At 44.4% G+C, this 14,331-nt stretch overlaps 3 protein-coding genes across 4 annotated transcripts; 2 read left to right on the top strand and 1 right to left on the bottom strand.

The window, feature by feature from the left end:
• Positions 1-832: 832 nt before the first annotated feature.
• Positions 833-3,458, bottom strand: rab3c (RAB3C, member RAS oncogene family). The gene is made up of 5 exons (XM_028995693.1): positions 3,305-3,458; positions 2,228-2,446; positions 1,805-1,923; positions 1,602-1,726; positions 833-1,421 (listed from the first exon to the last, which is right to left on the bottom strand). The coding sequence occupies exons 1-5, from the start codon at positions 3,320-3,322 to the stop codon at positions 1,231-1,233; spliced, it is 672 nt and encodes a 223-aa protein (XP_028851526.1). The 5' UTR covers positions 3,323-3,458; the 3' UTR covers positions 833-1,230.
• Positions 3,459-4,356: 898 nt separating this feature from the next.
• Positions 4,357-8,486, top strand: LOC114799776 (protein N-lysine methyltransferase FAM173A). The gene is made up of 5 exons (XM_028996643.1): positions 4,357-5,375; positions 5,812-5,916; positions 6,690-6,830; positions 6,892-6,942; positions 8,216-8,486. Exons 1-5 carry the CDS (start codon positions 5,205-5,207, stop codon positions 8,375-8,377), a joined length of 630 nt encoding a protein of 209 aa, XP_028852476.1. The 5' UTR covers positions 4,357-5,204; the 3' UTR covers positions 8,378-8,486.
• A 98-nt stretch (positions 8,487-8,584) lies between these two features.
• On the top strand, positions 8,585-14,094 carry plk2b (polo-like kinase 2b (Drosophila)). 2 transcript variants are annotated; one of them, XM_028996642.1, is made up of 16 exons: positions 8,585-8,788; positions 8,969-9,147; positions 9,439-10,045; positions 10,139-10,246; positions 10,323-10,439; positions 10,535-10,664; positions 11,057-11,240; positions 11,326-11,524; positions 11,601-11,748; positions 11,842-11,936; positions 12,236-12,353; positions 12,424-12,504; positions 12,588-12,747; positions 12,826-12,955; positions 13,089-13,199; positions 13,394-14,094. In XM_028996642.1, exons 3-16 carry the CDS (start codon positions 9,881-9,883, stop codon positions 13,583-13,585), a joined length of 1,938 nt encoding a protein of 645 aa, XP_028852475.1. In that variant the 5' UTR covers positions 8,585-8,788; positions 8,969-9,147; positions 9,439-9,880; the 3' UTR covers positions 13,586-14,094. The 2 variants fall into 2 exon arrangements, with proteins under 2 accessions (XP_028852475.1, XP_028852474.1); XM_028996641.1 differs by having other exon boundaries at positions 8,969-10,045.
• Positions 14,095-14,331: the final 237 nt, after the last annotated feature.

Below are 14,331 nucleotides of genomic sequence, written 5' to 3'. Positions count from 1 at the left end.
CAGTTAATGTGTTTTCTTTACTTTCATGACCATTTACATTGGTAGATTCTCACTGAAGGTATCAAAACTACGAATGAACACATGTGGAGTTATGTACTTAACAAAAAAGGTGAAATAACTGAAAACATGTTTTATATTCTAGTTTCTTTGCTCTGATTACTGCTTTGCACACTCTTGGCATTCTCTCGATGAGCTTCAAGAGGTCGTCACTTGAAATGCTTTTCCAACAGTCTTGAAGGAGTTCCCAGAGGTGTTTATCACTCTGTGGTCCAGCTCACCCCAAACCATCTGGATTGGGTTCAGGTCCGGTGACTGTGGAGGCCAGGTCTCCACTTTTTGTTAAGAACATAACTCCACATGTGTTCATTCATAGTTTTGATGCCTTCAGTGAGAATCTTCCAATGTAAATATTCATTAAAATAAACACATTGAAAACACATTGAATGAGAAGGTGTGTGTGTGTGTGTGTGTGTGTGTGTGTATATATATATATATATATATATATAGCATTTTATTAATTTGTTGACGGTTAAAGACTTTTACAGGCTTGACTCTGTAACAGAGCAATAAATAAACAAATGGATTTGGTTTCAAAGGCACCCTCACCATGTGTGAACATGACCTGATCAGATATATGCAGTAAATTTCATAATTAGATACATGTGTCAGTTGTACAGAGTGTACAACTAACGGCCAAATGGATTTTACAACTTAATAATTGCACATCTTGATTGTCTATTCAGTGATACATTCTGTTTAATGCATATATGAACAAGTATTGAAAATCTCACGAAAATCCCAGATGCTGAGTGTGTTTTCTGGCACTGTTAGATTTTAGCACATTTTTTTTTTAATGACTTGGCACATCTGCTATGGACAAAACAGGTTAAATGATGAATGTCTGATAAACCTGAGGTTTGGATTAAAATAAGTTATTATTATTGATCTGGTAGATCTGATCTAATAAGGATTACTGCAGGAAAGACTTATAGGCTTGAAAACAGGACAGAATAGTAGAGATATTCACACTCAAGAACACCGGTCCTCCATTCATAAGCCCCACCAGCCCCTGGGAGTCATGTCAACGCTTGAAGTTCTTTATGTCAGCAGTGTTGGAGAGTGATGGAACAGAGCTGTTCGTCTCTCAGGACCTGGAACGCATTACGGAAAGGCACATTGTCGTATAACAGGAACAGGAACATTACACCAGAAGCCAGGAAGTGGCGACCTCTAACAGCCACAGGCGGCCTGGGTGGGAGGGGGCGGGTTATCGGTGAGCTTGGAAGTGGCCGTTGCCGTGGTTACCGCAGGATCTGTCTCCTGCGCCTCTGACATCTTACTACAGATGAGGTCCACCAGGCGTTCAAAGGTCTGCTTCACGTTAATGTTGTCCTTGGCGCTTGTCTCGAAGAACTCAAAGCCTTTTGGAATCAGAGAGAGAAGAAATGAGTCGAGACGCAGCGTGCTGAGTCACACTTTGCTGAGTCGCCCATCTGGAGTGACAGAGCAGGCATCTGATCACACTCCGCTCATTCAGATCAGAGAACATTTGGGGAGAGAAGTGTTTGACGTGCCTGTCGCAGGTCAGTTGTGCTTCTTACCCAGCTGGTCAGCCAGCAGTCGGCCGCTGTCCACCGAAATCACTCTCTCCTCCTCCATGTCACACTTATTCCCAGCCAGGATGACCTGAGCGTTGTCCCAAGAGTAGGTCTTGATTTGAGTTGACCTTCGAAAGAATAAAAATAGAGATGATGAATTATGTCAGGGAGAGGTCAGCGGCAAGAGGTCCTGTTCCTGAACCCACCAGTCCTGAACGGCGCAGAACGAGTCCTCGTTGGTGATGTCATACATCAGAATGAAGCCCATGGCCCCTCTGTAGTATGCGGTGGTGATGGTCCGGTATCGCTCCTGGCCTGCCGTGTCCTGCAACCACGATTACAATGTCATGGCAGGTCTAAGCCTGGTTTCTTCTCAGAACTGAGAATCGCTCTGTTCTCCTCTGACCTGATGTTTCTTATCAGATGCCCAGAACAGCATTTGGTAGTTTGGTGGAACTCTGGTAGGAAGGTGTGTTTTTCGAATTATTAAACCAGGGGAGCTCAGAGTAGATATCAAAATAAATGCATGACCCCTCTCAAAAGCATGGATCGGAGGTCAAAATAGGCATCTGAAACGATGCCGTGAAATTGACAGACAGATGGAGAATGAAATTGGGGGGAAGATATACCCATATCTGGAGCTTGATCCTCTTCTCATTCCTGTACACAGTCTTCACTTTGAAGTCTATCCCAACCGTGCTGACAAAGGCTGAGGTGAACGCATCGTCTGCGTAGCGAAAGAGGAAAGACGTTTTGCCCACACTGCTGTTTCCAATGATTAGCAGTTTAAACATGTAATCAAAGTTCTGGTCAGAGCCCTCCTGTCTGCTATCCTGCGTTGAGGCCATCTGTGAAAAAACAGGATGATATGATGATGAAAAATATCAATATATGCATAAAAACTGAGCAGTTTGATTCAGACGAGTTTGTTGTGTGGTGGTTAATAATAATCAATTACTTAAAAAGGCACTTATTAAACACTGATTAAGGAAGACATATAAAAAATTAAATATTAAAGTGTTGCAAAGTCCTGAGATTCTAATTTGTGGTAAATAATATAAACTGAAGCCAACAACTAAGTATTATAGTGATTTTGTAAGAAATCTTTAAAGATATAAAACATGATGATACATGAAGGAAATGCACGAACAAACAAAATTAAACCAAGAATAAAAGAGGCTGGTTGGCCGGTTTGTTATTAATTAAGAGGATAAACATTGATACTCTTGTTTTACATTATGATAATAAGCTAGTAATATTATTGTTGTTGTTGTTGTTGTTGTTGTTGTTGTTGTCTAGTCACGCTATTTGCTGGAGACCCGTGTGTTTTGTTGCTTTTTTCTGAAGATGGTCTTTCTTCTCTATTAGTCCAGGCCTAACAGTGACAGGGTGCGTTGTGCATGTTGCCACATGGGAAATGTAGTTTTCAATGAAAGGTTTAAAAAATATGAAATTAAATGGTTTGTTTTATTGAATGGTTGTCGAGCAGTAATTTATTCTTCTTTAACCAACAAGCACACTTATTGCTGAAAAAATAAAAGACACATCTTAAAGATTATTCTGCCAATGCTCTATCACTGTAACAGACTGTAAATAATTAGTATTAGAATTATTATAAACATTGTGATGTTGAAGCTATGTATCTTTAAATATCAGCGAATGTTAAAACATAAATCTTAGTGACATAAACATAAAGCTTGTCTCACCTTTCCATATAAATCCATTTGCGCTCCTGCTATTGACAGATGTAAATAATGATTTAAATCAATGAATAAATTATAAGCGTCTCTAATAATCGGCCTTATCTGCGTACTGATCCGGTTCAGACCCAGACATACAGAACCCGAGGGTCTGAGGCGAGGATGATGACGATAATAATGATGAATACAGCGGCCTGCGTCATAACCCTGCTTCCGCCCAGCAGACCAATCAGGACTGCGTGGCAACCGGGCGGTTGCTATGACCGCGTTTCGCAAGAGAAGCGGCGAATAGGTCATGTTGCCAATTCCGCTTCTTATAAGTATTATTTAATTTAGTTACATTTACTAAATTCTGGTAAATGACATTTAAAGTACAATACAGAGTTGTGATTGATCAGTTAGAGTTTGTATAAGAATCAATCCCAGTGGATTTATAAATGAAGTTAACTAAGCTGTTTGTTTGAAATATTACTTGGCAACGTCGAACGAGCGCGTTGATGGGGATGAGGAGAGTGTCACATTTACATGGCATGCACAATCGTCTGCTCTGTAAATTTATGTTTGGAATTAGCATGAAACCTTAATTCGTCAGAGCTATATTGCACATTTTGGCGCAATATAAAATATTGCATATTTGAAAAATATAAAATAAAAATAACACAATAAAACAATTCAGAAAGGCAAACATATAAGGGTGTTTCTTTTTCATTAAAATGCATACTCGGAGTGTTTGGTTGGTCGTGAATAATGCCTTCAGGCCCACAGCATCAGACATGCGCAGACAGGAGTTGCCAGGCAGCGTCTAATTCTCGCACTCTTTTCTTTTTTGCTCTTCTGAGAGTTTAGCATTTGTATTAGATTAACAAATTATATATGTAAATTGTCTAATAGTGTTTAGACAAAAGCCATTTGATGCGTCAAACTGTTCATTTAATCGTTCTGCAAAACTTCATGCTCACGGAATTTTTTTTCAGGCTTGGCAACTAAAAAACGCCCGTCGCGTTAAAAGCCAAGAAGGCGGCGCCAAACACCGACATTTTAATCTGATTGGCCTATAAACAGACAATCAATCTGTGTCAAAAACAGACATGAGAAACATGTCTGCAGGTAGGTTGCGCACGTAGACCTGGTCTAGTTGTGTAAATTGTGTAAACTTTTTTACAACAAACGACCATCCTCTCCACGAGTTCAGATGTCAAAGAAAGTGTTGCTTATTGAGTTTTTTCATCAGTGTATTGTCGAGGTCAAGTTCGAATACTATCCCTAGGATAACACGGTATGAAAGTATTTTGTTGATCAATTATTTATCCTACTGCTATGTCATTTCCACAGTTTTATGTCTCTAAACCTTCCAAGTTGTAAAAATCAAATCGAAAGCTCACTGTTTCTAAAACGTTTTTTCATGGTCCTTTTGCGCCCTCTTCTGGACAAGCGTTGCGATACATTTGTTGTTTTTTTTATTATATCCAAGAGGGAAATATAGTTTATTGTGAGCAACACTCTATATATGCTTATATATACACTTTTATTTCAATCAGTTTATTTAATTATCTAGCAACTATTAAAATAGCAACAACATGTTCTTAACACAGTAACACCCATGAGAATGACGCAAACTAGATCAAATTTGATGAGCTGTGACCTCATACCTTCAAGGTTGGGGGTTTCCATCTAGATGTGTTCCCACTGCATTTGGATGGAGCTCCACCCCCTGCATCCAATGACCTGGGATATCACAACACCAGTGTAGATTAATCAGTGGTTGAGGATCAGAATGCAGAAATATCTGATATACTTTATTTGGTGATAAATGATCAGTTGCTGGAATCCAGAATCTGTGTATTTCAATGTTTCCAATTTTCACATTGTGTATTTTGAACATTTAGAATTTTAGGGACAGGTCAGAATGGAGGATTCCATTGATGTGACCCTTCAGGACAAAAGATCGGAGCTGCAAGCTCAGCAGCAGGCCAGCACCACCCTGACAGCTTCATCTGGAGCACTGCTCCTTGGTTTCTATGGCCTTTGGACTTTATTTGCCCAGCCTGGATTTCGGAGAGTTCCTGTTGGACTCAGGGTACAGTGACATTGATGGGTGTGTGCATCCCAAACCCTTCAGACTTGTGTAAAATGACACCGATGTCATTACAGTACCTGTCAAGAGTAGGGATGAGAATCAATTCTCTGTATTAAATACACCCTGGAGCTAAATTAAGAATATACTATCCGGTGTAGGATCCAGTGGTCCTGGAGAAATGAAGAAAATTGTTTATAGCAAAGTGCTGCACTTTGCTAAATCTAATGAATTTAGAAAAGTAGAACTACTACAATATTGTTGATACCCATCTCTGTTTCTTTGATGCACCCAATATTACAAATATTTAGCAAAAATTATTTCCAGTCCGAAAAGCAGATATTTCTGTTTATCGAATTATATGGGTGGCATGTAATTTTGTTCATATTCTATTAAGGAAATTTCCCTGATTGGCTGAAGCCTTGTCAAACATCTGCAGGTGCCGTACTTGCCCTCGAGTACAGCGCAGACGCAGAACGTGATGAGGTTGTTACGGGGACGTGGAGGCTGTCTGGCCGATCTGGGCTCAGGTGACGGCAGGCTGGTGAGTCGTGAGCACCACCGGTCCCGACTCGCCATGCATGCAACCAGCTCTCCGCAAAGTGGAAGCAGACTAGAGGGGCGCAGGGCCTGCAGAACACGAATCTGACATTTTCGCCAGAAAAATGACCACCTGCCAGGTCCCAAATGTCCGAATGACAATGACTCAGTCTTTGTGTGCCTGATTTCGAATGGTCTAAACAACAGTGGCATTAATGGCGGGGCGCTGAGACACACCAATTTCTAACTGAATGCTCTCCCAGAGGATAAAACCCAAGCGCCTGTCACGACTGCGAGCTGATGGGGGAAGGAAGCGCAGAGACGGGACATTCTGGATTTATTAATAACAAATAAACATGGCTCGATGGCCGAAAACAGGAGAAACAAAAAGGGGAGAACTTAAACTAGCCCGCAGGCATGTGGCGATTGCCAGAACTCGAACGAGAATTGCTGGTGTCTTCCTCTTGTAAGTCGCTTTGGATAAAAGCGTCTGCTAAATAACGTAAAGTAAAGTAAAGTAAATTCAAAACACAAATGGTTGCCAGGTCCAAAACAAGGGTAAGGTTCATCACAGAGTTCACTAAAATGCCGCTGACGCAGAGGGGCAGAGTCACAGGCTTTTTAAAAGCCGTCCCGATTGGCCCCGGATGATGTTTCCAGCTGTAGCCAATCCTGACAGCGCCCTAAAATCCTCGTGGCATTTTAGAGGATGATCAAAAGCAGCAGATATTCCTCATGTTTGTAGTGGAACACTGACACAGATGTTTTTTCGACCAGGTGTTCGCCGCATCATCTGCCGGGTTCCGGTGCACCGGGTTTGAGATTAACTCTGTCCTCAGAACGCTGTCTCGAGCGAGAGCGTGTTGGAAGGGCGTGCCGGCCAGCAGCGTGACGTTCATCAGCGATGACTTTTGGAAGGTACGCGGCGCATGCACGCTGATCAGTAGTCACATGCCGTAACGTCTCCTCTGTTCCACAGGTCTCTCTGACTAATTACAGCAACGTGACGGCCTTCCTGGCCCCTGGAGTGGTAAGTCATTGACTGCAGCCTTTCACCTTACATATCCTACTGTTCAGGTCACAGGACAATTTGGCCCATTTTCATATCCATTTTCGTGACCTTTCCTCATTCGGAACCTGTATATGAAAATTGGAGGCAGGAAGCTGGTACAGACTTGTGGGTCATTCTGACCTATATAAAAAAAACATGTCTGTGGTTGTTAAGACCTATTCTCTGGAGTGCTTCTCAACTCTTTTCTAGGTGGTTTAATTATGTCATGACCATGTCATTATATTCACTGTTTATGGTGTTTGTGTTCAATTGTCTCTTGTTTCACTTTCCAAGAATTTAAAATAATGTTTTTACTTGATTCTTGTCTGTATTATGTTATGTGGAAGACAGATGACTTCAGGATGAATTAGTTTAGTGCTTATGAAAAGATGACCTTCTCCCACATGAACCAGTTCTCCGAATCAGCTCTGCTCTCATCTGCCCCCTCACATTTTGAAGTCAGCTAGCATGAGAGCTTAAGCACCTTGAGTCATGGTAAAAGCAGCCGAAAATCCTGCAAAAAATCCTCCATCGTGCAGCTGCTGTTTGAAATGACCTGCGGTTCGAAATGACATTTCACCCGCTTTATAAAGAAAAAGGCTGTTTCTGAGCTGCTGAGATACTAGATCTTACAAGGTCTACTCCAATGAACCATATGTAGAACCCAGCAAAAATGAAATAAATAAATAAAATATATTTCTCAATATATTATGTGACAATATATATTTCTTGTGTATTCATATTGAGAATTGTATATAGTTGATATATTCTATAATAATATATTTTATATGTAAACAATATATGAAAATATTGAAATTATTTACATTTTCATATATTGAATAAATACATTGTTTCACTATTTTATATGTTATTCCCCCTGCATTTGGATGGAGCCCCACCTTTGCATCCAATTACTTGGGATATCACATCACCAGTGTAGATTAAGCAGTGGTTGAGAATCAGAATGCAGAATGCAGCTAATTTACTTATATGTAAACAATATATGAAAATATTGTAATTATTTACATTTTCATATATTGAATAAATACATTGTTACTCTATTTTATATGTTATTATATACTGAAAATTTTCCTACATTAAATTAGGTTATATATTGAATAAGGTATTGCAAATATATGGGAGAATTTATCATGTATTGAAATAAATTTACCAATGTATTGGAATATAAATTGTAATATATAGCAATATATGTTTGTTTCGGTGGTCTCATGTCTGTACTGGTTGTTCGTAGATGGAGGTGTTGGGCGAGAAGTTTCTGAAGGAGCTGCCTGATGATGCCCGGGTGATCGCCTGTCGGTTCCCCATCCCAGACTGGCCCTGTGCCGCCTCGGAAGGTCACGGCTTAGACCAGGCTTGGGCTTATGACATGCGCTCTGTGCGATCTGCCCGTTGAAGCCCCTCTGTGGAGGAATCAAATCGCAGTGTGCCATGCCTCTTCCTTTCCAATGGAACTCAATGACAGTGAGAAAAAATAAAGTTTATATTTTATGGATTTAAACAAATCCTGCACTTTTGTGTGTTTCACTGCACAGAAAAAAAACTGATTCATGTTGGATCGGTAGTCAAAAAAAATATGACATCCAATTCAGCATTGTAATGTTCAGCAGGAGCATATTAACTACAGGAATCTACCTTCAACCCTTCATATAGAGGTGGAGCACCAGATACTATGTTGTAAATGAATTCAGCCACAAGATGACACTACAGCCACTTCTACGCATCCGGTCTCCACAAGACAAAGATACACATGACATGTTATTTCATGTTCCAGTCCCTGAGATGTTCCAGTTTTACTGAAGATTAGGTTTGTGTTTTCACTCCTTTAATACAACTCGATTTGGGTTATCTGGCAAGCCGGATGCTGAACTTTGACCCACTCTGGGTGGTTTATTTGCCATCACCATCATATAATAATAGCATGGGCATGAATGTACGAAGTGTGCATGGTCTTCTGACAGAAATGTAAATGAGCATTATCTGCCAGGGGAGAGCTGACCTGACGTGTGGATATCAGCATTTAGTCACCAGCGCTGATAAGTGACGGTACAGCAGAACGTGCTGTGGACGATGCCCCAGCTGACCCCTCATTCAGCAGCCGATGGTCAGCGTGCAGCATCATGCATGCAGCATCAGCGTGCAGCATCACAGTTCGATATTGATATGGTGAGATGCTAATTATGTTCTTGTTCATATCTGCATTTAAAGGCTACACTCTTCAACATTCTTACAGTGATGTTGATCAAATCCATCACTGAGGCCACCACTACAGTCACTATCACGTCATTGTGTGGTTCGTCATCCCGTCCTATTTTAAAATGCAAACGTCGTGTAGGTGCAGTTCCAGGTGTAACCATGACAACCGCAGCCAGAGCATCTGGTCAACTGACAACCTCACAGAAGTGTTGGCAATTTCCCTCATGACCATAACCATCTGTTTTATTTATTTCCTTACAGTTTCTAACCAGAATTGAAAATCAAATGCAAGAGTGACTCTGTCCTAAATTCTAACAGCCAGATATGAACGCAGACCCTCAGCCATGTAACAGAGATGGAAAAATGTCCCTCTGCACCAAAACATGCCCTGCCGTCAAATGGGGAGGGGCAGCGGTGGAACAGCATAAGTGTAGATATGACAAATGTTTGGTGATAATAATTATTGAGATTATTTTTTTACCAGTTTTCTCATCCTCCAAGCACCCAGAGTCGTGAACGTGTGCAGAAATTCACATTATCCGCACGCAGGCTGCGACTGTGCGTCATGTGGGAACCTCCTCGCCGAGCGCCTGTGACGTAGGCAGGCAGACGGAGGGGGCGGGGCCTGGCGCGCCGTATATAGCGCGCGGCGGCCGGCGCGCCGGGTTCAGACGCGGTCGCAGTGCGGACGGAGAGCGGCGCGATGGACATAATGAGGAGCAACGCTTACCCGGCCGCGGCCAACAACAAGCCCGGCGAGGCGCGCTGGAGGAGGGAGCAGGGTCCCGCCGGGGGTCCGGAGCTGTCCAGGATCATCACCGACCCGGCCACGGGCAAGTGTTACTGCCGGGGCAAAGTTCTGGGGAAGGTATTTACACGTCGTTCTCGTCTCTTTTTTTAACGTGACTTGTCGCAGTGGTGTCGTTGTTGGCTGATTACGTGTCACGCCCGTGTCACCCAGGGGGGCTTCGCGAAGTGCTATGAAATGACGGACCTGTCCACCAGCAAGGTGTACGCCGCCAAAATCATCCCCCACAGCCGGGTCTCCAAACCGCACCAGCGGGAAAAGGTGAGAGGCCCGTTCTTCTGGGTTCTGCGGGGTTCTCCTGCCCGTGCTCCTCTAAAGTCCCCTCCCCGCTGCGCAGATCGACAGGGAGATCGAGCTGCACCGAGCTCTCCAGCACAAGAACATCGTGCAGTTCTTCCACCACTTCGAGGATAAAGACAACATCTACATCCTGCTGGAGTACTGCAGCAGACGGGTGAGTGTGGACCACCGCCCCGCCCCGCCCCGCCTTCTGCGCCCAGAAGGTCTGGACGTGCTGTTAATCGTCCTGATCTTTCCCCCTCCGCACAGTCACTTGCTCACATTCTGAAGGCTCGTAAGGTGCTGACCGAGCCTGAGGTCCGGTACTACCTCCGACAGATCATATCTGCCTTGAAGTACCTGCACGAGCAGGAGATCCTGCACCGCGACCTGAAGCTGGGTATGTTCCTCTAATGTTCTTTCCATTCAGGCGTGTGGTTGAATTCAAATTCAAATTTTATTTGTCACAGTCGTGCACGGTATGATACGCAGCGAAATGCTTTAGCGACTGCTACAGACCACAGTATTGCAAATATTGCAAGTATGCAGTGAACCAATATGCAAATATTGCAAATATATGCATATTTTATGTTTTTAACATAAAATATGTGTAACCGGTAGGGTGAAGGTGTGCAAATGAGTAAAGTGGAAGTAAAAAAGTAAAGAAATTGTGCAAGATATTGGGGGGGGGGCGTTGAGTCCAGAAGTGATTGAAAGTGTATTAGTGTTCTGGCCTATGAAGTGTTTGTTCTAAAAGTCGCTGCATTTTTTTTTTTGTTTTTTTTTTCCAAGGTAACCTGTTCATGAACGATTCCATGGAGGTGAAGGTGGGAGATTTTGGCTTGGCGGCTAAACTAGAGCTGGCATGCAACAGGCGCAAGACGATCTGCGGAACGCCCAACTACCTGTCCCCCGAGGTGCTCAACAAGCAGGGTCATGGGTGCGAGTCTGACGTGTGGGCCCTGGGCTGCGTCATGTGAGTGTCCCAGAGCTCCGGCGAATTCCTGGCTGCGTGTCTCCTGGCCGCGCAGAACGTGACTCTTCAATGCCGTGATCTGCAGGTACACCATGCTGATGGGGAGACCCCCGTTCGAGACCACGAACCTGAAGGAGACGTACCGCTGCATCCGGGAGGCTCGCTACACCGTGCCCTCCACCGCGTCCCTCCCAGCCAAGCAGCTGATCTCCAGCATGCTGGCGAAGGCGCCAGAGGACCGGCCGCGCCTGGAGGACATCATGCGCCACGAGTTCTTCTCGCAGGTGAGCTGCCGTCTCGGCGGCCACACACATACGTTCTCCATGAGGTTTTAATTCTCGCCGCCTCTCGGTTCTCCAGGGCTTCATGCCAGAGTACCTCCCGCCCAGCTCCTGCCACACCGTCCCAGACTTCCACGTCTCCAGCCCCGCCAAGAGCTTCTTCAAAAAGGCCGCAGCTGCGCTCTTTGGTGGGAAGAAGGACAAGGCCAAGTACCTTGAAGCCTTGAGTGAGTTGCCGCTTTGTGGAGCTCCAGACTGGAGTGCGCGTGAAGTGGGAAGATGCAGAGTGAAAGCTCAAAGATCTCCTTTCTTACGAGCAGATAAACTGTCCAAGGAGGAAGAAGATATTTACAAGCTGCGTCAGGACTTGAGGAAGGCTGTTATCAGCCCGCCGCCTGCCACGCTGCTGCCTGAGGTAAGTAGCCTAGGGTGGTAGGGTGGTAGTAGCCTAGTGGGTAACACACTTGCCTATGAACCAGAAGACCCAGGTTCAAATCCCACTTACTACCATCGTGTCCCTGAGCAAGACACTTAACCCTGAGTTGCTCCAGGGGGACTGTCCCTGTAACTACTGATTGTAAGTCGCTCTGGATAAGGGCGTCTGATAAATGCTGTAAATGTAAATGTAAGAGTCTGGTGAAATGGGAAAGCTGGAAGTGGCGGGATGGAGTTGAGGCCACCGTTTCTGACTGGCTTTTTTTTTTTTTATCCCAGGATGGAGGCGACAGTGGCGGGAAGCGTTCGCCTCCCACCGACGGGAAGCCCCCGACGAGAGACCCCATTCGCATGATCGTGAGGGGCAGCCTGGGGAGCTGCAGTAGCAGCAGTGAATGTGAGTCCTTACCCAGACGGCGAGCCCGGCGGTCTTTCCGAGTTCTTACGGTTCCGATGCTCTCCCACAGGCCTGGAGGACAGCACCACCGGCACGGTGGCGGATGCGGTCGCCAGCGTCCTGCGCGGCTGTCTGGAGCACATGCCGAAAGGTGAGCAAAGGGCCAGATCCTCCTCCCCAGGAGCCACGCCGCGGCCTCGTCTTTTACTGACCGCTTCCCCTCTTCGCCCTCAGCCGAAAACGTTCCCAAAGCGGGCAGCGCCAGCAAACTGTACTGGGTGACCAAGTGGGTGGACTACTCCAACAAATACGGCTTCGGTTACCAGCTCTCGGACGGCACCGTGGGCGTCCTGTTCAACAACGGAACGCACATGAGCCTTCTGCCCGACAAGAGGTAACCTGAGGGGGACCCGCCCACCCTCACGAGTCCCCGGCGCTAAAAGCCAGCGCTAAAAACTCTCTGCTTTTGCAGGACCGTTCACCACTACATGAGCCTGGGCCACTGCTCCGCCTTCTCGGTCACCGAGCCTCCCGAGCACTTTGTAGGCCAGGTCACCGTTCTCAAGTACTTTGCACACTACATGGAGGAGAACCTGATGGACGTGAGTGTTTTTCTTCATTTTCCTCTTATCGCGCCCTGCGGGAAGGTCAATAGCTAAATACACACGCGTGGTGTTTGTCCTTCTCACACTAATGGCTTATGGCTTATGCATTTTTTTTTTTTTTTTATTGAAGGGTGGGGACATGACCAGCACAACTGACATCCAAATGCCCAGAATTTATCTTCTGCAGTGGTTGAAGTCAGACAGAGCTTTAATGATGCTTTTCAGCGATGGCACATTTCAGGTAAATATATTTGCAGGATGCTAGATTATGGCCTCTTGCGTACATCCCATTCACACAAAAAAGGCATAAAGATGCGTAATACCAATATGATGTAGGCACTGTAATGGTATATTTCTCCCCATAAAAAGTATTTTTTTTTTTGTTCATTACAAGAATTCAGTGTCACCAAAGCTGCCTTTATTCCCCTCCGACAGGTGAACTTCTACCACGACCACAGCAAACTGGTCCTGTGTTCGCAGCAGCAGGACTACACGCTGACATACATCAACGAGGAGCGCGCCTCTACCACGCTGACGCTCAGCTCCCTCCTGGTGTCCGGCTGCCCCGCGGACCTGAGGGAACGCATGGAGTATGCCCTCAACATGCTGATGCAGAGAAGCAACTGATGCGACAACGTCATCTCTACCTGTCCTTCAGCATGCTGAGGTGAAGATGACCTGATCACTTAAACAACATGGACACTTGGACTACTGAGCCAAAAACACTGTTCACTGGAAAGGGCTGCACTGTGTATGTTGGGAGGATGGAGAGCGGAAAGTGATGAGAAGGAGAATTTTTTTTTTTTTTGCTTGAAGATCCTGGACCTGGGCTGGACCTAGATGGGTTATTTGAAAGTTTTCAGAGTGGAGCAGGACTTTTTATAATGTGACGTGTAGAATCTTCTCTGTGGACCAGAGAAGCTGAGACCCTGAATGGACGTACGCTGTGAAAAAGGTGGAGGGTTTAATGGGTACATTCTGCAGTATTTATTTATTTAATTCATAAAACCAAACCAAATTACATTTTTGCTAAAATTTTCATGGTGTAATTTTCTTTTTTTTTTTTTTTATTGTTTCAATGTTCACTGTTTGATCATCGTCAGAACTGTGTAATATAATAAAATGTTTTAATGTGACATCCCAAGAAATCCATTGCCCTTCTGTTCTATTATGGTATCAAATGACTTACAATGTGAGTAAGAATGTGTTGGTGCTTTTTAACACATCTTTATTCACATTTATGTAATACATTTTACATTTTTAGTTCATAATTTAGAGAAAGCTAATGAAACAGAACACATGCAGGTGACTGTAATGCATTATTAATTAAATACAGATGCATGAATGTTACGCCCTTTCCCACGTTTTAATTA

The sequence above is a fragment of the Denticeps clupeoides genome, chromosome 11, assembly GCF_900700375.1.
Source record: "Denticeps clupeoides chromosome 11, fDenClu1.1, whole genome shotgun sequence".
NCBI classification, from domain to species: domain Eukaryota; kingdom Metazoa; phylum Chordata; class Actinopteri; order Clupeiformes; family Denticipitidae; genus Denticeps; species Denticeps clupeoides.
This window is presented reverse-complemented; position numbering and strand designations above follow the sequence as displayed.